General features: G+C 47.3%; 1 protein-coding gene across 1 annotated transcript; it reads right to left on the reverse strand.

The window, feature by feature from the left end:
* Nucleotides 1-248: 248 nt before the first annotated feature.
* On the reverse strand, nt 249-21,479 carry PIGU (phosphatidylinositol glycan anchor biosynthesis class U). Its single transcript, XM_027664057.1, has 12 exons — nt 21,333-21,479; nt 19,687-19,751; nt 18,552-18,611; nt 17,547-17,609; nt 16,159-16,268; nt 14,409-14,509; nt 12,645-12,742; nt 10,576-10,730; nt 9,959-10,102; nt 9,041-9,165; nt 7,023-7,165; nt 249-1,916 (listed from the first exon to the last, which is right to left on the reverse strand). Exons 1-12 carry the CDS (start codon nt 21,460-21,462, stop codon nt 1,803-1,805), a joined length of 1,308 nt encoding a protein of 435 aa, XP_027519858.1. The 5' UTR covers nt 21,463-21,479; the 3' UTR covers nt 249-1,802.
* Between the last annotated feature and the right edge of the window lie 1,982 nt (nt 21,480-23,461).

The following is a 23,461-nucleotide window of genomic DNA, read 5'->3' on the forward strand; positions in this document are numbered from 1 at the left end:
CTAAGTCACCCTCTCCTTTTCTCTTACACTGCTGTTAGGTCACCTGTATATATCTGGCCTTCCCTAAAGCCGGCAGGGTTTCAGCCTGGCCTAGAGATCTTTGTGTGCTTTTTGGTCACTTGTTTTCCCTCCCAAGTCCTGTATTTGCTTTCAAGACCCCTCCCGACCCCTCCACATGCCTCTCAGTGCCTCCCAGAGCCCCCACCCACCCTCTAGCTCCCTCCTGTAACCACAGAGCACACAAGGTGTTCAAAACTTGCACAGTTTATTATGCTCCTTGCCATGTCCTGCTGGCAGCTCAGCAGCCCAGGCTCCCTTCGCCCCTCCCTGTGCCCTCAGGCTGCTGCTGGGGCTGCCCCGCCTGGGGCTGAGCTCGGGGCCTGAGCTGAGCTTGGGGGCTGAGTTGGGCTTGGCTCCACCCCCCCAAAGCGCTGACAGCAGTGCAGTAAGGCAAAAGTGTTAATTGTCCAGAAAGAAAGATGTTTACACACCTGCCTGGGCACATCCATCTCAGCTGCTTGGTACCAGTTGCGGTTTCCGTGTCACATTCCCAACCCTTCGGATGTCCCTTGGGATCAGTGGGACACTGCAGGTGGCTGTCACACTGCGGTCACATCCTGGTGCCACCACAGCCAGCAGAGCCTGGCGGCTGCACCCCAGAGGGCCACATTCAGGGGTGAGCAGCAGCAGCTCCAAGGTGAGCAGGTCTGAGCACAGAGAGGGGAGCAGGGGGGACCAAGAGAGGCTGATTTCAGGGAGCCTCCACACACAGCCACGAGCCCACGGCAAGAGGGGACAAGAGAAGGGCACATCCACTAGTGTTAAGCAGCTGTGGAACATGAGGAGTCCAACAATAACAGCAGTGACTGAGGCTCCTCCTGCATTTGGTCTGAGGCCTTACAGGGAGATTGTGATCCCCACTGGTCCCTAATCCAGGCTGCTGCTCTGAGCAACCACAGCAGCACAGTGTGAGCCTGGCACTGCCAGGCTTTGTCACCCGACAGAAACTGGGAGCAGTGGGAGTCCATCTCCTCAGTAGTATTTCTTCTGAGACCTGCAATGCCTCTGTGCATGGTCCTAACATGGAAATGTCTGTGTTGTTCCAATGGGATAGAGCAGTTACCCAGCACCCTCCCCCCAGGCTTCTGCTTCCACCCCAACTCCAGTTCTCACTAGCGTTTGAGTGCCAAGGTTACCACCTGTGGCAGCAGCTCCATCTGTCCTCCTTCCAACAGGTCATCATCCTTGGTCACCCATCTCTTTCACAGCACCCACTGTGCCTGAGCATGTGGGATTTTTCCAGATCCTACAGCAGTGGGACCACCAAGAAATGGCTTCTGCAGCCAGGGCTCAGGCACCAGGTACCTAGAGATTGCCTCGTGCCAAGCTGAGTTTTACTAGTCAAAGCAGTGAAGGGGAAGGTTCCAGGAGAAGCAAACATCTCCAAGAAGCAGTGATGGAAAAGTAAACAGTTCACAGTCTGAGCTCCTCCTGGACCCTCGTGGGTTTAGCTCAGACACTCCAGTTCCTGCTGGGCTGCCCAGAGCTAATGGCTGAGGTCGCAGTGGAAAGCACAGCTGAGGGGAGGGAGATGCTCCAACGGAGGCATTGCAGCTCTTACAGTCTCTATGCTGAGCCCACAGCTCAGCAGGACATTCCCAGAACCTCAGCCCTTTCTTTCAGTAGGTATCATCCCCAAAGTCAGACCTCATTCAGGGAACCTTCCCCACCCACCCCACATACCCAAAGCTTTGCATGTTCCTCATAGTAGTCCATGTCCCAGGGAAAGGTGGGCACAATCCTTATTTCAAAACCAGCATGGCCTCTGTCCCATCCTGCCTTGTCAAGTGCAGTCCATGAGTGAGGTAGTATTCACGCCGGAGGAAGGCATAGAAATAATCCGAGATGAGTAGGATCTGTGGAGTGAGATGTTCAAACACATCAGTGGTGCTTCAGACCAAGAATAAAGAGGGACACATGTTGGTGACAGACCCTGTAAGTGGTGTAAGCAGTTCCTAGGCTGTCCAGCAAGCTCCACCAGAGGAGCAACTGCAACCCTGGGAACACCATGTCCACCCCTCATAGTGTTAAGCCAAGGGATACTCACACTAATTGTTTGCTACTGGTGTGTTCTCACAGACATTTCTGCTAAGGAGACAGCAGCTTCATAAACTGGCCAAAATATACAACAATGGCAGGTCCAGCTGTGCCACAATTGCACAGGTCATCTCACTGCACCCACAGGACTCCTTCCATACATCCTTCCATGCTGTCACAGAATCAGTAAGGTTGGAAAAGACCTCTGAGATCATTAAGTCCACCCTGTGCCCGACGCCCACCTTATCACCCAGCCCAGAGCACTGAGTCCCACGTCCAGTCATTCCTTGGACACCTCCAGGGGTAGGGACTCCACCACCCTGTGCAGACCCTTCCAATGCCTTAACATCCTTTCCATGAAGAAATTCCTTCTGATGTCCAACCTGAACTCCCCTGACACAACTGACAGAACTGCATCCCCTTGTCCTGTCTCTTGTTCCCCAGGAGCAGAGCCTGACCCTGCCACAGCTCCCCGCCTCCTGTCAGGGAGTCATAGGGAGTGATAAGGTCCCCCCTGAGCCTCCTTTTCTCCAGGCTAAACAACCTCAGCTCCCTCAGCCCCTTCCCCAGCTCTGTTCCTTTCTCTGGACCTCCATGTCCTTCTGAACTGAGGGGCCCAGAACTGGACACAGCACTCGAGGAACCTCAGCAGTGCCCAGCACAGGGGGACAATCACTGCCCTGCTCCTGTGGCCACACTATGGCTGGTACAGGCCACATGCCCTTGGCCTTCTTGGCCATCTGGGTTCATGTGCAGCTGCTGTCAATCAGCACCTCCAAGTCCTTTCCCAACGGGCACTTTCCAGCCACTCTTCCCCAGCCTGGAGCACTGCAGTGGGTTGTTGTGACCCAAGAGCAGGACCTGGCACTTGGCCTTGTTGACCCCCACACTGCTGGTCTTAGCCCATTGAACCAGCCTGTCCAGATCCCTCTGCAGCCTTCCTGCCCTCCAGGAGATTGACATTCCAACCCAACTGGTGTCACCCACGAATTTACTGAAGTTGCCCTTGATTCCCTCATCCAGATGGTCAGTAAAGATATTAAACAGGACTGGACCCAATTCTGAGCCCTGGGGAGCACCACTAGTGACTGGATGTTGACTTGATGCAGCACCATTCCCCACCACCCTCTGGGCCTGGCCGTAAGCCAGTTCTTAACCCAGCACAGAGTGCCCCTGTCCAAGTCCTAGGTTGCAGCTTCTCCAGGAGAATGCTGTGGGAAACAGTACCAAAAGCTTTGCTAAGTCCAGGCAGACACATCCACAGCCTTTCCCTCATCCACTAGATGGATGACCTGGTCATAAAAGGAGATCAGGTTGGTCAGGCAGGACCTGTCCTTCCTAAACCCGTGCTGACTGTCTGATCCCTTGGTTGTCCTGTATGTACTGTGTCACTCGAGATGATCTGTTCCACAACCTTCCTGGTTGAACTGTTGTGCAGTTCAACCCAAATGCTGAGTCTTCTGCTGCTGCTGGCTATCAAAACTTCTCAATTATGACTGTTTACCATAGAATCCACAGATGGTTTGGGTTGGAAGAGACCTCAAGGATCATGAGCCTGGGACTTGCTCAGCTAGTTAGAGGAGGGCGCTAATAATGCAAAGGTTGAGGTCAAGGTCGATCCCCATATGGGCCATTCACTTAAGAGTTGGACTCGATCATCCTTGTGGGTCCCTTTCAACTCAGAATACTCTGTAACTCCTGTCTGCTGAGCTGTGTTTGGACAATATGAGGACTTAATGCTGTTATTAGCACAAATGCATTCATTAGCACAATGACAGATGCAATTTCTTTCCTCCCCCTGCCATGGGCAGGGACACTTTCCACTATCCCAGGTTGCTCCAAGTTCTGTCCAACCTGGCCTTGGACACTTCCAGGAATGGGGCAGCCACAGCTTCTCTGGGTAACCTGTGCCAGGGCCTCACCACTGTCACAGGGAAGAATTCCTTCCAAGTATGCCATCTAACCCTGTCCTTTCATAGTGAGAAGCCATCCCCCCTTGTCCTGTCCCTCCAGGCCCTTGTCCAAAGTCCCTCTCCAGCACTCTTGGAGCCCCTTTAGGCCCTGAAAGGGCCTCTAAGATCTCCCTGAAGCCTTCTCTTATCCAGGTTGGACAGCTACCATTTCTACTCTGAAAGGGTAGGAAGTGTGCAGGCAGCAGAAGGGAATTCCACAGCTCCCTAGGTCAGCCTTAGCCAACAGGAGTTTTAACAGTTTAACAAATAACACTTACCAGGTCAAGGGGTGAAGAGAAGAGCTGGAATTCAAGGTTGTGGCTTCACAGTACAAAATCCAGGAGCACCACCAGGTCAAAGCCCTTCTTCCACCCCCATCACTGCTGCATCTCCTCCCTGCCCCTCTGCTCTCAAGCCCTCTCTGTGGGGCAGCTGACCCTGTGTTTGTTTGCACACTGCCTCCCTTTGAGTGCTGAACAGAGCTGACTGTCCCCTGGATTCTCCTGATCCAGGTCTGAGCCTGCTGCCACACACACAGATGCTGGCACATCCCAGGAGGAGGGTGTACCTCAGGCTGGCATTGCCACCGGCTGCACAGTAGTGTGAAATCATAGCTGAGGTGCCAGAGAACCACACTGAACATGGAAACCTGACATGGAAATCACATGGGTCCTCCTCCCCTCCTCAGCCCCACTTTCACAGAATCATGGAATCACTAAGGTTGGAAAAGACCTCCAAGATCATTGAGTCCAAATGCTAAACCAGCACTGCCAGGTTCACCACTAACTCATGTCCCCAAGTGCCATACCCACATGGCTTCTGAATGCTTCCAGGGATGGTGACTGCATCTCTGCCCTGGGCAGCCTGTTCCAGTGCCAGACCACAGTTTCAGTGAAGAATTTTTTCCTAATATCAATCTAAACCTCTCCTGCTGCAACTTGAGGTTGTTTCCTCTTGTCCTGTCACTTGTCCCCTGGGAGAAGAGCCCCCCCCACCTGGCTACAACCTCCTGTCAGGAGGGGCCCAGAACTGAGCCCAGGATTTGTGATGCCTCACCCATGCCCAGCACAGGGGGACAATCACTACCCTGGTCCTGTGGCCACACTATGGCTGGTGCAGGTCACGTGCCACTGGCCTTCTTGCCCACTGGGCTCATGTGCAGCTGCTGTTGATCAGCACCCCCAGGTCCTTTTCCAGCTGCTCTGCCCCAAGCCAGTACAGCTTTGGTTGTACTGAAGCCCAGTGTGGGTCTGCTGCCTTGCCTGGGAGCCCTGGGATTACAGGAGTGGGTGTCAGTGGTTTCTCTAAAGCGGTCATCTCTGCTGTGGCAGGCTGGGCTGGGCAGGGACCTGGCTCAGTAGTGCCATTTGTCACTTAGCCTCTTGCAGTGTGACCCTTCCCTAGGACTACTGCCCTCTTCCATTTGGACACAGGAGCACATAACTAGAGTGGAAAACCTCTTCAGTGCCAGCCCGAGCTGGCAGTCATTGTCCTAGTGTCCAGATGCCACTTAAAGCATTGCTGTGGAACTATGTCATCTGAGGCAGTGGTCAGGGCATGGAGGGAGGGACAGGCAGAGCTTGCCTGGGTTACTGTGCAGTACAGCACAGAAAAACAGCAGCTGCTGCAGAGGCTCAATGGCAGGACAGGAGGGGATGGAGGACCAGGCGGAGACTGAGGGAAAGAGAAACAGGGCTGCAGACTACTGAGGTCAGGGGAGAAAGTGTGAAGGAGAACAGACAGAGCAGGGCAGAGGTGCCCAGGGAGAGGGAAACAGCCATACCCTGCTTGCTTTGCTGAACTGCTGACAGGCTCTGTCAGTGCAGGTGATTTTACTTTTAACTAAACGTCTCTGCAGATGTCTGAACGGGAAAAAAAAAGAGCTGAGGTTGGTGGGGATGACGGATAGGTCTTTCTCATCAGGAAATCAGAAAAGATATTTTTGCTAAGTTTGCATTTACACAGAGCACAAGACCTTGCAGGATCTGCTATGACTTCCTCAGGTAGGAAATAAAATCCGCTTAGAATATTGACACCTGGCATCTCTAATTAAAGTTTTACTATTCCTTTCATTCCATAGCAAGACGTAGTTAGGAGTTAATGAACCACTCCCGATTTCCTATCAGCCCCTCTCAGCAGTATCTCTATTCTCCTTCTCACCCCTTGGAGTCTCTCTTTTGGCTTTTACCAAATGGGTGTTTTCTCCATTTATCAAGGGGTTGGGATGTACAAGTAGGTGATTTTCAGCCCCTGGCCAAACTGCTCCCCTGACTTTAAGAGAAGCAGACAAGCATAAATGGCTGAGGCACATTCAAAATAAAGGCAACTTTAACATGAAATGAACATTCTGCTCACCCATATGTGAAACTGTCCCAGGGCTCAGGGACATGGCAAACAGCATAGAGAAAGGACTTACAAAAGTTTGTAGCACCTGTGTACACTCAATTCCATCCTTCAGTGGTGCCTAAAGCCAGTGGCAGTCATGTATTCAGCACGGCCTCGAGAAAGGCAGGGAGGGCAAGCCCTGGCATCATTGCGACCCTACACATGCCCCTAAGCCCACAGCTGGTGCCCCATCCCTGTGCATGGGCTGCTCTCATTTGCCTGTTTTCTGGCCCCACTGCTGCTGCCCTGAGACTTTTCCATTTCCCCTCTTACTCCCCTTCTCCATTCACGTGTGCTGTGTTCTGCCATACTGAGATGCTCTTCATCTGCTATCAGCAACAGAGCATGGAACCTGCAGCACAGTCTGGGTGGATTGTTAAACTGTAGTTCATATACCACCAGAACTCTTTCCCATTAGTGTGCCATAGGGTGAGGAGCAGGCAAATTCCAGGAGGAGAGCCAGGAAGCCGCTATGTAGGACCACAGAGAGAGGCAGCCACTGCATCCTGCAGAATGCACTGTTGCTGACAGGCCACCCCATCCAGCGCCCTGCCTGCAGTGCAGCCTCGACTGCCTCGCTCTACTGACCTGCCCTATGTTGAAAGTCAACGTGATGGCATAATAAAAATTGGAGTTGGCACTTCCTGCATAAATCCACAGATGCCACAGAACGGGGAACAGGAAGGAGCAGAAAATGAGCACACATGACAGGATGAAGATGTTCCGGAGGACTGCAAAAGAAAACCAAGCTGTTAAAATGACGTATTACTGATCAGCCATGTTCACACAAACAGCAGTGGTACTTAGAGTGTGTGCAAGGGGTGAGAGGCGCTTGTCAACACATACTTCTCTCCAGTAATCTTTCACAGTTTGCTTTAATAACTTCCTAGCTATCTTTTATAAGAAATCCACTATATTTCTCTTTAAAATAAATACTTCTGCCTTTGCTTCAGTATGAAATCCTCCCTTGTAGCTCTTTCCTTCTAGGTCCCACTTCCAAACACTCTTCCTTGGATATTTTGGCTTTTTGGTGTCTACACTGCAGTAACCAGCAGAATGGAAAGAGGCCTTTCCAGCAGCATCACACTTCGGAGTGCAGAGCATGTCAATCCCCAGCCTCATCAAGCTGATGACAAAGATAAAAAATGAACCCGTGGGCCATAGGAAAAGAGAGATTTCCTTGGGACTTGGCAAGGAAATTAAAGCTCCATAAAAGGAGGAAACACCTAAAGGCCAAATGCGTCGACAAGCACGACCTCGGGAGGTGCAAGTGCGGCCAGAATCCACCGGTCTGCCCGAGTACGTCAGATGGACAAAAACCAAGCGCGACTTTGTCTAAAAGAGCTGGGAACTACTAGGCCAGAGGAGATTTTGTTTTCTGTGAACTGCTTATGCCTATCCTTTGGCAGCAGTGTTGTAATCCACCCTGGCACCTGTGCTGCTGGTGCTTGGCTACAGCTCAGTCAATGCCCCCGAAAGAGACTGAAGACGGGAGTCACTCTGCAGCTGAAGGCCGCTGATGTTTTTAAGAGCACTGTCACATCCAAACATGTTCACATCTCTTTTAAACTTCTCGATCAGTAGGTCTGTTCACACTCTCTGGGGTGGAAGCATGTGACAGATGACTGCCTCTCTCACTGGATGCTTGGAATGTGCAACTGAAGTACACTGAGTGAAGACTTCTCAAAAGTACATCACCTGCTACAATTGCAACGTGTTCAGGGGCAGCTTGGGGCTTCCTGCCCTGTCTGATCACAGCTGCTTTGGCCTCAGCTCTCCTGAATCTGAAACCTACAGAGCAGAAGATCTCCAAAGTCTCCTGACTCCTGATTATATTTCCTACAACAGGCAGGTGAGCCATCCATGAACACACTTGGCCTGGCTTGGAGAAGGCTGCAGTAAAAGGCCTGGACAACCTGGTAGGGTCGGTCAAAGCAGTTGGTTTAAGCATGAAACACCAGGAAAAACACAGCATTTCCAAATCTCCCCAGGGCAGTAGGTTCTATAGACTGAGCTTGAAAATCCTCAGGAAGCTCTCTGGTGATTTCAAGAGTTAAAAAGGGTCTTTAAGCAGCATTTAAGAAAAACTGGACAACTGCTTGGAATAGTTCAGTTACTTTCACTCCAAGCAAAAAAGCAGATGCAAGGTGCAGCATTTTAAGGCTGGGGGACTCACCAATTGCAGGAGCACTGTTTAGATCAGACAACCTTAAGTGGGAGTGAAACATGTGGATGATGGATGCACTTCAAATAAGCCATGTCCATTGTACAGGATTGTGAAAGGCTCTTATAAAAAAGTTAATCTTCAGAGCAAGTTGGAGAGAGGGGGAAGATAAGGTACTCATAAGGTACCCCTTAGCAGAAGTAACGAGTACTCCTTACTACCCTTAGAAGATAAGGTACTCCTTGACCAATTTCAACCCTAGTCCTAAAGACATGTTAGGGACTGTATCACCTGAAAAAAAAAAAAATCAAGCCTCCTTCCAGACATCCCAAGGAGGCCAAGAGAGCCTGTGGGCAAGGGCCTGGTTTGGTTTAGTGGTGACAATTATTTTGCAAGCCCTTTCCCATTCCAGATAAGAAATAACCAAGCACAAAGGACTTACATCTGTAAAGGTGGCTCCAGACTGGAAGGAAGGCCATGTACAGTGCAACGTCTCCCACAGTGGGATAGGACTTGAAGATAGAAATGATGGCAATCTGGACAAACATGAAGAACACAGGGTGTTCCCTGGAAGGGAAAAGAAACAAAGGGTAAGAGGCTGCAGTAGGTCTCTGGAAACTGAAAATAAGTACGAGCAAGGGCACAGATGTGCTGTGGGAGCACACCTCCCATAGAGGAGACTGTGGTTCTCGCATCCCTGTTCTCTCCAGACAAGACTCCGAGTGCTGAGTGGGGCAGACGGAGCTGCTCTGCAGAGCAGCAGTGTCAGGGAGGCCCACTGCCCTCACCCAGAAACCGTGGGCCTCACCCAACACACGTTTATACTATCGGTCACCTGCGCTGCTTCTCCCCAGCTCTGTCTTATTCACCAAACGCAATCAGCACTTCCCCTCTGACAGTGATTTGGAGAATCCCAGAGTTATCTTGCTGGTACACCATCATGTCGTTCACTGAAAGTCCAGGTGTGTTAATGGCTGTTTTTAGCAGAAAGAAGGCTAACGTTGTCAGTGCAGTCAGCTAGGAGAGTCCCCAAATTTTCACTTTTTTCTGACAATAAAGAACTCAAGGTTCCAGTCAGGAGTTCTTGCTTTCTGACTACACTGGTTTATGTTGGCAAGGAGCAGGCACCTCTACAGCCTCAATTTCTGCTCTCTCTTTTGATGCTTGCAACATTTTGGCATTGCAGAGCCCAAGTCTATTTAAGAGGAACAGAAACTGAAACTATGGGAAATGAGGAGGGCAGATCCTGTTAAAAATCTTTTTCAGGTTTGTAGATAGAGACATCTGATTCCAGCAGTATAAGGTTCCACTGGACAACTTAAGAGTAATAAAAGTAGCAGAGAAACACACTCATACTTACTTTAGCTTTATTGCCAAGGGAATGGTGTAGAAGAACACATTGATTTGAAACACACATACAAAGAAAAGACTGAAGTGTTCAAACATCTCTGCAAAGAAGTACCAGAAAAGGCCAATATTGGGTGTCAGATCTGGAACAGAAAGGCTGAAAAGAAAAGTCAAGGTAAATTTTTAAATGGTTGTTTTCCACTGCCCTGCTTCTGTTACATTAATTAATCATTTTATGCTACTGGATGAAGGACCTAAATTGTAAACCTATGGAAGAGAAAACAAAGGGGTGACAAAACGTGGAGAGCAGGTTTAAATCCTACTGGTGAATTCTTCCCAATGCCCCAGCAGGATTTAAAGCATCTCAAAACAGACATTTCTCCAGAGATGAAAATTTCACAGCCACGGTAGCTCAACAGTGAAACCCATTTCCAATCAACTCAGTGGAAAACACCTCCCGTCTTTAATTTTTGCTGTTAATTAACAGAAGTTGGCTGCTCTCCTTCACATACTGTTTCTTTTCTTGCATTGCCAGTAAATCACAGATCCCACACCTCTTAGGTCAGGTAGTGAGGCACCCATGTATGATGGACAAGAAACAACACTACCAGTAAGAATCCTTATACTCACATAAACCCGTAAACAGATGGGATAAAATCCCAGGAGTTGAGGAGGAAGAAGGAGAGGCAGATGATCACTACAAGGCTGCACAGGTAGAGGGATGCATACTGCATGGTGTAGAGCCAGAAGCTTTTGCTTTTCAGTTTGATGGGTATGAACTGACGCTGGAAGTGAAACAGAAGCATCTTGTCAGGTGGAGAGTCACAAGAAAGCCTGAGTGTTCACATCATCTTAAACCGATGATAGAAAGCATCAAACACTGGCACTATGGCACTGGAAGGAGCAGCTCTCAAGCATAATTTGCTTGATGTTCTTCACTCTGGCCAATTAACTCATACACACTGCACGTGTTTCCAGAACTGTGCTTGAAAATATAGCAGCAAAGCTGGTCATTTCTCCTTGCAGTCATGTCTCATGCACCCTGTGTAGAATTTACACACAGCTCCTCAGAGCTACACTTGTATCTGACATGTCTGTAATACTGCACTGCTGCCTGTCTTCTACTGCATGAGCCCACTCAATGGGTTGACTGAAAGCCCTGCTCCATGACCCACCATCCTGTGGTGCCAGGTCTCCACCACCCTGCTCTGCTAACATCAGGGAAAGAGGACATCCAGTGGGTTCCTATGCACCAAGGAGCCCCTCTGAAAGGTTGCTTCCTCAAAGACAACTGCTGCAGTCCTGCCACTGCCACATGTCCTCGTCACAAGTCAATCACAAGCCCTTGTCACATAACATGACACACAGGTACCTCATTCCAACAGGTCCCCTGAATGTGTTTGCACAGAAATACAGAGGGGCAAACACCTTTGGGAATCACTCAGAGTTCTGCAGCTCCAGGCAGTGATGTGGCTTTTCCACTGGGTACTGGGGTTTGCAATGGCAGGAGATGTGCAGAGAGCCTGTCCTAACTGCTGTGGGCTCTGTGCAGAGCATGCTCTGCTTTCTCAGTCACAGCATGTCTAACGTCACTTGCTGGAACAATGCAAGCAACTTTACCAACAATTTTTGGCAGGACAGATTGGAAAGTGCTGGAGAAAAGTGATTTAGTTCTGCACAAAGAATGCAGGAAAGTTCATTTACAAATTTAGATAAAAGGCATGATTGCCTTTAAAAGTTGCAAATTAGGCAATCACATATCAAAGCACTTGTTACTTGTGAATGCAATGTATAATGCTTGTACTTTACTCCCAATTTACTTTAAATAAAGTTAAAAGAGAACAAATGAGACCAAAATGTAAAATACATAAAGCAAATTCTCTTAAAAATTACCAAACTAAAAAAGCAACACTGACTCGGCAGAAGTTCCTGTCTTGCAAAGAGTAATAATAACAAAATTTCTGAAAAAAAGTAAGAGACATTCATGTCAGCTAGTCAGAGAAAGTAAATGAACTAGAACTGGCTCTCATTCTGCTTGGAAGCTCAGAGATTTAAGAATATGCTGTAATGAAACCTAGTTAAGATTAGCTATAAAAATCATCATCATAAGCAACCAAGAAAGACTGGTGAAGCACACAACAGCAGGATTTCAGAAGGGTAAAAATAATAAAAATGATCTCAAAGTGACTTGTGAAGTGGGCTGAGTCTCTACTGGTGGTCACAGGCTCACCTGCTCCCACAGCAGAATAAAATTAGCAAGGTCAGCCCTGCTGGAATTCAGGGGTCCTGTTAATGGAGAGGGAGAAAGAACAACCAGTCCCTTTCACAAGCACATGCCTTTTACCACTAAACCCCAAATCAGCATTTCTGAGTTTGAGTAATTCAAACACACAGTTCCTCACACTAACACAGCTCAGTAATCCATGTCAGTGCAAGGGAACTTCTCCAGCTCTAAAACCTTCATTGCTATTCACGTGACACAAAGAACAGGATTTATTTTGGGCAAGTTCTGTAGGTGACTTACTGCTCTCTTCTCCCCACTCACAGGCATTCCCATTAAGGTTTCCAACTTGCCATGGCTTGAGGATAGTCACTTTTTCTGAAACTCTGCATTTGCCTGACTCCCCTCTCAGTAGCCAAGGACTGTCCCTGAACAGCTACAAGAAGACAATGGGTACCAGCAGTTAGAAATCATCTACCTGCAGAAGGTAAAGAAGGGCTGGAGCAAACAGTGTGAGAGGGTAGAGTGACTGGTATGTTGCTAAGGCCAGGAACACAGCACTGAGGAAGGCACTACCTGCAAAGACAAAAAATGTTCATTTGTAAGGAACTTCTACTATAAACAGCCATACAGACAGGAAGTCCAAATGGGAAGAAATACATAACCCTCTACAGGGGATTCGCAAATATCAGCACACTACTTAAAGGAGTTTTTAGCAGAATGTATCCTGGAGGGTGTCCTCTTGTTAACTACATTTTGAATGGAGAATGACTGATTCCACATGAAGGAACCACTGACTGGTTTGTATGTCCTGGCATTCACATACAGAAAGATATTAACATAACTCAGACTATATAGAGACCATGTTGGCTGCTGTTAATGTCATCTCTGCATGTAAGAGCTGTTACGCTGGGCATGCTGGATAACCCCAACACCAGAATGTGTCAGGGCCTCAGCAAAGCTCTGAGCCAGAGAGCAAGTGAAAGTCTGGAGCTGAAGGAATGAAGTGGCATTAGCCAAAACTGAGGCATAGAAAGGATTAGCACAGCTTTTCCAAGTGGTCTCAAAAATATGAATGCCTTTACTGAAGCAGTTTTATTTGAGGTGTCTTAGACTGAGCTCAGTGCTGAGTACTTACATTTCCCACCTGCCAACATCAGAAATCAAGTCCAAAAGGTCTCAGGTTAAACAACAAAAATACAAGCCTGGTTATAGCTATAGACTAGATGGAAGGCCTCTGTAATAATGCAGCTTAGACAGCAAGAACCCCAACTCAGTGCACTGGCCCAACTGCCAGCCCGACATCACACACTCAGAGAGCTTCTCTCTGTTTCACCTTTGAAAGAGAAAGCAGAGGGTTATCTGGTGATGAGCCTTCTCCATTCTGCAACTACACTCTCCTGACAGAAACCTCCCCATCCTCTACTTTGTCGAGTGTTCAATTCTGCACAGATCTATAGAATTGATTCCCAGAAATCAGTCATAACCTGATATCCTCTTTGTCCACTTTAAAGCCCAGGTGGCCACATTCCCAGTCAGGGAGAAACCACAAGAGACAGTCACTACAGTTTTGTCTATGACCAAAGTATTGGTCTTAGGGTATCAGCGAACGGTTAAAAAAATCAGCTTAACTAAACAGACCCCACTTGTTTGCTATTGCAAATATTTTTAAAATGGAAGTCCCTCCTGACTCAACTACCCAATAATTACAGGAAAACTTCCTTTTGGAAACACTAATAAAAACCATCTATATCAGTTTTTTTTCTCAGTGACTGGGTCTGGACCCTGCTGGAGATGAGACGAGAGTGACCTTTCCTCTGATCCAGCAGAGAACTCCCAAAATTAGGTGACTAGTACAAATCACATATGCTAAAAGGTTTTAGCACTGGAGAGTCATAAAAGAAACAGAAAGCTGGCATTATGCATGAGACAAATGAAACGGTTATTCTGACATAATCTATTCAGCTGTGCTGGTATGGGCCTTTGGTTACTCTTCTGTTTCCCCAAAGTTTAATTAGTTCATTTCAAACCATATTTACAACCGTGAGTGAAAGCCAAATAACAGTCTCTTAATCTCAGGATTCAGGTGGAACTTTGACTTTGCTCCAGTCCTGTTTCTGCTGTGTTTTACTGAGATCCTTGTAGCAATCTTATCTGTAAAGTTCCACCTGGATTTAATTTTTGCTACATTTATAATCTTCCTAGAAAGTCATAAAGAACCCTCTTTTATTCATTGTGTTACCTTTTATTGTAGCTAAAATGAAGAATGCAATGACAGAGTTGTTGATGGCGCAGGTGGACTTTGCCACACAAGACATCACAGAGTAGGGGTTTAACAGGTAGCTGAAAAAGAGCAAAGCTCAGGTTACATGCAAAGGAGACAGGATCTAATTAAAGAGATGTTCAAAGAAAAAACAGATGCATTTTATTTACAGTTGATGGGATCCTCTCATCAGCAAATTAGCTCAGCTGAACAGGTTCCTCAATCTGGAGGAAAAACCAGACCTTTGGATTGCAGCCCTGGACACAGTGGCCACAGGGAGCCTACTGCAGAAAGGAGAGTTGGGAAGATCTCCAAAATGCAAGTTCCGGCCTAGGAAACAACTACCAAAAGTGTTTTTTGCTTTCCAGAAACACTGTACATTTATTCAGCCAGATCTAGGATTACTGGGTCCAAAGCAAACTTTTCATGCTACTCACATCTATTCTGCAGAAGTATAAGAAGGTAAGACGGAAACAAATTCAGAGACACGAGCAGAGTTTCCCCCAACCCAAGTGCACCAGTCTCTTGCTGTGGCAGAGCAATCATTTATATTCACCGTGGCCTGATGTGAGCACAAAACCTGCCAGCTATGCAAGTTTAGCACATTTCAACAGGAATTATAGAAAGACAGCAAACTCTGAACACCTTTACCCTCCAGAATGCAGCCACACTTCAGTCGGCAAGGATGCCAGCTCCCTTTGGAAATGAGAATTACAATAATTTCATTTAACTAGGTTCAGAGCACAGAAAAAGGTTTGGAAGGACTGCCAATACAATAAGCTAATACAATAACCCTAATGTACCCATCAGCTTTGCTAATAACTAAATTAATCATCAGAGTGAGTAGACAGGGCTGATGATTTCCTAATTATCTCTTTGTATTTTCCTACTTCTCTGAGCTTCAGTCTGTCTTTTTCAGTGTTTTTACAGGGCCAGCCTACAGCAGGACAGGTACAATTTAATGCCAGCTTTGCGGTGGTAATGAGCAAAACAGACTGCAATTTACCCACTCTACCCTTCTTGCCACAGGGAATTTGACATTTAAAAAATTCATAAGAAAATAAGAAAAAAAAAAACAACTTATCTAATGGAGAACTCTCTCTGACACAGAATAATTCAAATAATTTCTCTGTGTCAAAATACCAATAAAAAAAACATTCTTTAACAGTAGGTATCTTGCTTGTATATGATTTATTTTAGTTGAAGTCTTCTGAAATAAGAAAATATTTAGTATACAGAGGAATAACAAGACATGAAATTAATAAGATGACAACCTGAAAATATCTTTGAACTGTAATAAGGAATTTGGGATATTCAGGTTGTGATATTCAGCATGCATTTTGTCCAACTGCTGAAAAATTCTCCTAATTTTTCTGAAAAGACACCATTTGGAAGGCACAGAATCAATTTTGATAACATTAGTATACAGGCAAAATAAGTGGGGATGTGATCTGTGCAGATACAACATTCTTGCTACCAAATTAATGACCTTATGCTGCTCAGCCTGTCTTGGAGGGCCTGAGTAAATTTACTTGCTGGCAACAAACGTGTAAATGCATCTGCTTTTCACTTTCTAGCTGAGTATTCAGGGCCAATAGGAAATTCAGAATTTCTGGGGAAAAAAACCCCAACCTTCAACTAATGTTGAAGCCCCAAATGAGAAAAATAAAACCCAAAGGGAGCTGAGGAACCAAAGCAGCCCACTGCAGCCTACAAGAGCAATACTTACAATAGTGCTACCTTGAGGGGGATGTAGTGCATCTCCATGGGTGTCTGGACGAGCTCAGCCACATCTGGTGCATATTTATCCAGCTCTATTAGGAGCTTCTGCTTTTTGAACTGAACAAGGGAGAATGATCAAAGACTGTCAGGAGAGGAAAACCACGGTTTCGTATTACTTGTGTAATTCTATCTCATATTACTCAGCCAATTACATGGGGTTTCTATTACTGTAGAGCATATCTGAGCCCCAGCTGTGAGCCAAAACTCTAGTTATGTGAGGAGTTGTACAAACAGAGCAAAACACCCTCTCCTTTCCCAAATACTTAACAACTGAAATGAGACTCAAGAGAAAGCAGATAATGTCTACTTATTTGAACTTCCTTAATTACCTGTGTCAGCTGACAATGAATTCACCACATCAGAGTTGAACACTCTCAATCTTCCTAATGCCAGTCTGGATCTCTAATGAAAAGCTGACTTTTTAAATCCATAGTTCAACACACAAGCCACTGGAAACCCAAGATTCAGAAGTATGCAGTCTTTATTATTTTGAAGATGGATATCTCTAGACTAAATCCCTCTTTCATCTATCTTGTTCTCTGAGGCTCTCCATGGAGACAAAAGAGAAATCTGAAATATGAACCTACGGAACTATGTCATGGTGAGACAGAAAGACAGGGATGCTGGCAATAAATTCTCAACAAGCAAAGTAACTCACATGTGAGATTTTTACATGTCTGCAGTTCTACTGTGAGTTATTTCTTCAACCTCAAAGTCAGAGGACGAGGAACAAGCACACAGCTGGATGGGAGACCACACAGATGCTGTAGAAAATGTAGCCTCCCTGTTGATGCTAATAGTGAATCCCTGCCCCTCTGGAATTGCAGAGAGCACAGTATTGCTTACACAAAATGTTCTTTGAGCTACTTATGAGAGAGAGCTGGGAGTAACCACTCACCTCCAAATACACATACTTGTAATTTGAAGGGAACGAGTAATATTTGATGTTAGACTCTCACCATGCTCGTTAGAATGATCCTTGGACGCATCCTTGGACGTTTTTATTTCTTCCTTTACACATTTCTAGTCTGTGTATTACCTCATGCTCTGTGCAAAGAGACCCTCTCCAAGGTAAAACATTCAGGCTGTAGAAGATTGTTCACTACTGTGATCATCATTCACATGCAGTGTGTATTCCATACTGTAATAGTGCCACAACAAAACTTAAAATACCTCAGTTGTTTACCACATTGAGTCCTCATGTTTGTTTATCATTAAAATATGACCAGATTTACTGCAACAAGGACTTGATACTGCATCCTCTGGCATGTGTTTTCTTTGGTACAAGATATTTGCTGGGAGAAGAGGAGCAGCAACACTGGGAAGTCAGCTTACCACAACTTTGTTGAAGTCCTGGATGGCCAAGTAAAGGGCAACAGCAGTTAGCACATCAGTTACCTAAAAAAGCAAGGGATAGACAGACTGATTGTAAGCAAAATAAACAAATAGAGAAAATTATATTGGTCAGTAGTGAATAAGGAGGCTAATCTGACTCAGCTCATGGGAAGAAAACACAAGCTTTAAAAACACCGGATTGCTGATTTGAACAGTGCCCTCACACACCACGGGTTCACCTTGCAGGCACAAACTGTACCAAATATTTACAAAACAAGAGAATGGGGAATTAAGAGGAAAGAAATTGAAGCAAGTGAGGGTAATAGAGAGAATCACTGGTCTAGTTAGAGCACAGGCAACGCTGAGGCAGTGCCCAGCTGGTTAAACCCCTCTGGCCATTAATCCAGCAGCGCCTTGAGCTGTCCTAAACTTCCAAGGCAGCAGCACAGTCATCTGAACAACCAGCACTAGCCCAGGGCAGAAGGCTGTTATCTCTGCACGAGCCCTGCCTGGCAGGGACCTGGGGACAGAGGCTCTACTGGGTGCCATGTGCAGCCAGCTATAGGATTTCTGTCCTGAATTATGCAGAACTAGGAGAACAATTTACAAGAGACATTTGGAGGATGAACCCATTTATGCTCTTTGCAGGCCTGGGGTTTGGCAGTGGGTTTAGTGAGAAGCAGCAGTGTAAGGATTAGGCTGGGGGGACAAAGTATTTTGTTACCTGTAAGAGGTAACCTTTGAAATCTGAAATGACACTTTCCTATCCCTCTGTGAGGATACTTATCTAAGTAAGAACTCACAAAAAAGAAGGAATATGTACAAGAAGTGAAAAGCCTGAATAGTGGGTTTGCACAGGCAAAGCTGCCTTTCTAATTAAATCTGAGCTCAGCAGGAACATGAGCTGCAGAGAGGCTGAAGGTCCCCGATTCCTGCAGGACTGAAATCACACTCAGCATTTCCCTGAAAGGGGCCTTTCAAGAGGAGTTTTCCAGGAGCACTTACCATGAACACCAGTTCAGCATATTCAATCATGAAGTGAAAGAGATAGATTATCAGAGGGGTCTAAAAGAGAACAGAAGGGAAATCCATGTCAAATACTGTCCAGATAAAATACACCATTAATTTGATGAGAAAAACCTAGTACTGCAAGACACTGCAGCTTTAGAAAGTGGCTTTTTTCCTATAGAATCTATTTTTTTTCAGGATGTCTGCAGGTACTTTTGAAAGATTTCCTACATAGCTGGTTTCACTGTTGAGCCTGTTGTTTAGATGAGTGTTTTATAATGCAAAAATAAGAAAGACGTTGAAAACATAAAGCAGTAGGATTACAGTCCTATCATCCTCTTGCTCCCACAGCTTTTCCCTTCTAGGGTAAGAGGAAAAGCATGTTTCTGAATTATTCCTATTGCACAAAAGCTTAATCTGGAAGTACTGTATTTTCATGCTGTAAATTCAGTCTTCACTGTGAGACAATAGATTTCTTTTAAAATACTTTATAAACAATGTCTAAATAAGCATGGGAAAGTATTTCACAGTCTGGAAGAAAACCGTATCTAGAGAAGGAGAATTTATTGAAAAGAAACCAGTTTTCAGAGGGATACAAAGTACCTGCCTCACCCCAGGTGACACGACCTGTGAGTGTACCTTCATATCAATAAGATCACTTGAGCGCACAAAGCCCCACAGGTGCTTAAGTTAAAATGCCTCATTCCTCATTAGGAATGAGGCACTTTCAAGATGAGGAATAAATAAACTGCATGCTTGTGCTAATCTTAATATTTCTGCAAATGCAGAAACTCCAGCTACTGTTACCCAGTACTCAGTATCAGACTCACAGTGACACTGTCTCCCTGCTCCGGCTTCTGACGACAGAAACATCTGGATGTGAACAGAATATTTCACTTATTACAGAGCTCCCCTGCCTCAGACTTTCTGTATGCAGTAACAAATATTGTGATATCTATCACCTGCAGTCTGTGATTAACTGTATTTCCTCATGCTGGTCATTACAACTATTGCACAACAACTACATGAGCTGAGGTTCTCTAAAGCCTCTGGGACAAGACAGGCTGCAAGCTGCAATCCTAAGACACGTGACACTTGAACATCACATTTAAAACAAAGCATGCAAACCAACCTCATGAAAAATAGCTCCAGAATACGGCGAGACTCCTAAATCCAGCAGAGCCAATCCTTCGACCACTGAAACACAGACAAAACCCCTGCATTAGAACCCTGTAATGTGGGAAAGGACAGATCTCATGATGGTAAAACCTTAGCTTTTAAAACACCCACACTTGTAAAAAATCTCACATTGAATGGATGACACTAAACCTCACAGAGCCAACAGCCAACTAGAACTGATTCTCTCCCATGCACATTCCTGCATGGGCACTCATAACCTATTTATTTGTTTCAGCTAAAAATGTTGTAGGTGAAATCTTTTACACTGAACTCTACACAAATCCCATGTATGATATCACCTGATTTTAAGTCACCTATTTGGTGACATACAAATACTTAATTCTAAGAGAACAAACCACAACATAATATAGAATTTGAACTGTTCTGCCTGATTAGATGTAGAGAGGCCTAAAACGTCCAAAATTACAATGGAAGAACAGAAATTAACACATACCATCACGCAATGCTGAAAGGTTTATCTGTTGTTGAAAATTCCTTGTTGAAAATACAGTTTACAGCCTTAATTTGGCTTCTTCAAGATCATGGAATTACAGATTGCCCTGCAATGCATTTGCATGCTTTTCCATAGGATCTTCACCTTTCTGAGCACAAAGGTTTCCTGGGGCTGAGCAGTGTATGCAGTGAAAGGAGCCAAAGGAAACGGGTTCATTTGCTCAGAGGGAAAAGGCAGGAGACTGCAGGAAGCAATAAAAGGTCTCAGTTCAGTGAAACGCTGGACAAGTGGATTCTGGCTGCCACAAACTCCCCGTGTGGTGATAGCCCAAACTTTGAAGCGACCTTAAGTGTTCTCCTTACTACCTAGATGGTCTAAGGCAAGATTAAAAAATTTGACTGTGTGATGTGCTTCATATAGAGGAGTAGAGGCCTCAGATCATCAAATGTATTTGTACTTTTGACCTTTATTACTCTGGGCCACTCTTTTCCACCCCAGAACTGCAAATACTTTTACCTGTATAATAGCTGGGTATTATTTTCTCAAAGGGCTGTCTTTTAAATAAATTTAGGTTCCCAATGGGCTCTGATGCTACAGACACGATTGTCGCTGAAGAGCCCCAATTGCACTGTACCTCAGCCTTCAGAAGAGAATTTGAATTGTGTTGGCAACCCGTGCAGGGCCACAAACTGAACCCGGAAAACGACAGTAGTCCTGCGCGAACCTGTGAGTGCAGTGGCACTCACACCGCGAGACAATGTTTTGCAGACACAGCCCAACCACACGGGCTCGGCCGAGGCTGCTGGAACCACACGCTCAGTGCCGGGTTTATCTCGCCTCCCTTTGTGTACACGCGTGACACAACCGCTGTGTCCACGTGTGCCCAGCGCAGCTCCGGCCCGCCGCAGGCCCCGCGCCCCTCCCGCCCCTCGCACCGGCTGTTCCCGGGCACGACTACCCGGGGCCATTCCCTGCAGCTCCGGTTCGGGCCCGGACGCGCGGGGCTCGGCCCTGCCCGGGGCACAGCCCGGCGCTGTCACCGCGGAGCCGCTCCCAGCGTGGCGCCCGGCCGGGGCCAGGCCCTGCCCTCCCGGCGCGGGGGTCTGGCCGCCCCGGCCCCTCTGCGGGGGCTCGCCGGGGCTCACCTCGCTTCCAGGCGTTCAGCGGGGACGCCACCTCGACGCGCTCGGCGATGAAGGCGGCGAGGCTGGAGCGGAAGAGCGCGGCGCGGACCGTCACGGCCGCCAGCACCACCAGCACCAAGGGGGCCGCCATCCCTGCGCGCGCCCCGCCGCTCCCGCCGCCTGTAGTTCCCGGGCGGTGACGGGGAACGCGCCGCCAATGCACCGGCCCGCCCAGCAGACTACATGTCCCGGCAGCCCTCGCGCCGCCAACCTCCCGGCACCACTCGGGGCTACGGCGGCTGCGGGGGGGGGTCAACTTAGCCGGAGCGCGAAGGCCGCGGTCAGCGGGGCAGGCCAGGCGGAGGTCTCGCTCCCGCCTGCCTTGCCCAGCGCTGCCGCACGGGACCGCCGCTCCTCAGCCGCAGCACAGTCGTGTTTCTGTCCTCGAGTGCCATCAGGCTCCTCCCGGCACGTTCCTCCCGCCCGTGGGTCCGAGGTGCCTCTGGGTGGCGGCGCTGCCCCCGTGAGCCCTTCGCCCGTGGTGCTCCCCAGCCTGCCTAGCTGGGCGGGGGCTGCGGACTGGGCCGGGCTCGGACGGAGAGGTTCGGTGGCTTCTGAGCTGTATGGAAAGCCCCCGTACTGTTCTTCATTTCCCCGGGTGTTCCACAGAGTCGTGGCCTGTGCCCGCCGTAGCTGTCCCGCTCCTTGGCCGTGTCGGCCGCGGGTAGTTGTGAGGCAGCGGGTGCTGCGCCGTGCGGGGTTTCAGCGGGCTCTTGGCACACTGAGACTCTCAGTCCTGTGGTTTCAACAGCTCCAGAGCTCTGCGCAGACTTTCACACACTACCTTCCCAGCTGTACTTTCCTGCTGTTCTCCGACAACTGTTTCTCCATCCTCATCCCTGGGTATGTACAACCCGTTCACACAAACTTGCACAGAATAGCCTTCACAGCTCTTCATCTGGGTGGAGACAAATGGAAGGAACGTGTGATAGTCTCTTAAAAAATTGAGGGACAGAATGAAAACACATTTCATATGGTATGTGAAGATAACAATTTTTCATGTATTTAAAAACAGGATTTGCTGAGTGTACTGGAGTTGCCATTGAAAAGAGCTTGATAATGTCCAAGTCACAACATTTGCATTGGATTTATGCAGCTTCAGAGCTGTAGTGTAGAGTTGTACCCACCTGCGGAAATGGAGAAAGGCTGAATGCCTCTGTGATATGGTCCCTAAAGGTCTGGGTGACCCAGCATATAGGGGCTGGAGAGACTGGTGGGTTTAGGTGGTAAGTCACACGCACTTTCTGGACTAAGATCACGGCTGCTTAGAACAGCATGAATCCCTTCATGATACAAAACCAGCTTCAGATGGTCCAAGCAGTGTCTCCTACTGTGCTCACTCCCTTGCTGGGGTTCAGCTGCTGCCTTTCCAGGGCTTTCCTCAAGTGAGGTCCCATCCACTGCCACAGGACAACAGCTCTGGTCCTGAAGCCATAAGGGGAACTTCAGTGTTCAGTCTGTCATGGGGCAACTCCTTTGCTCCCAGGCTGCTGCACGAAGGCATGGGTTGTGCTGGTAAAGCTGATTTCCTGTGGGCATGCCACTGGCTGGCCCTGGGACCTGATGGCTGCAGGGCTGACCAGGCTTGGAACATCCTTTCATAAATCAGGGTGTATTCATTCAAGTTAATTTATCTGTGCAGGCACCTCTAAATAGAAAGCCAAAAATGCTGATTCTTTTTCTTTGCAGCTGTTAACAATGTTCTCTTGAGTTTTCGGATCAGAAATGCTTTTTTTTCCAACGCTGATTGCTCTCCTAGTGACAGTTCTTATCCAAAGGAATTAACAGCTGTTGCCTGCTTTGTTCAATAATTGACATACAGTTCTGTGGCAAAAGCTGCACTGCTCTGAGATGCTGATTTTGCCAGTCTGGGCTATGCCGTGTGCTTTCCAGCACCATCTGATGCAGCCCTGGGAAGATTGAGATAATCTCCAACAGCATCAGGAATCGGATGTGAAATCATGCCACTACAGTTGTTCTGTGTTTAATTGAAGTGCAAAGCCAACTAAAGAGAAAGGTCAAAGAATAATTCATGACAAATGCAAATATTCTTTCTGGAGCATAGGTTTACTCCAGTGTTTTTCCAGGAG

The sequence above is a fragment of the Corapipo altera genome, unplaced genomic scaffold (genome assembly GCF_003945725.1).
Source record: "Corapipo altera isolate COAL_440 unplaced genomic scaffold, ASM394572v1 110, whole genome shotgun sequence".
In the NCBI taxonomy this organism is placed as follows: Eukaryota; Metazoa; Chordata; class Aves; order Passeriformes; family Pipridae; genus Corapipo; species Corapipo altera.

Bases quoted from the DNA above. Each gene is read 5' to 3' on its own strand.
- PIGU (XM_027664057.1), bottom strand. From the start codon at position 21,462: ATGGCGGCCCCCTTGGTGCTGGTGGTGCTGGCGGCCGTGACGGTCCGC. The intron at 14,510-16,158 runs GTAAGTATTGCT...GCTCTTTTTCAG, and splicing joins CCCCTCAAGGTAGCACTATT to CTACCTGTTAAACCCCTACT. The intron at 7,166-9,040 runs GTAAGTCCTTTG...TTTCTTTTGCAG, and splicing joins CTGGAGCCACCTTTACAGAT to TCCTCCGGAACATCTTCATC.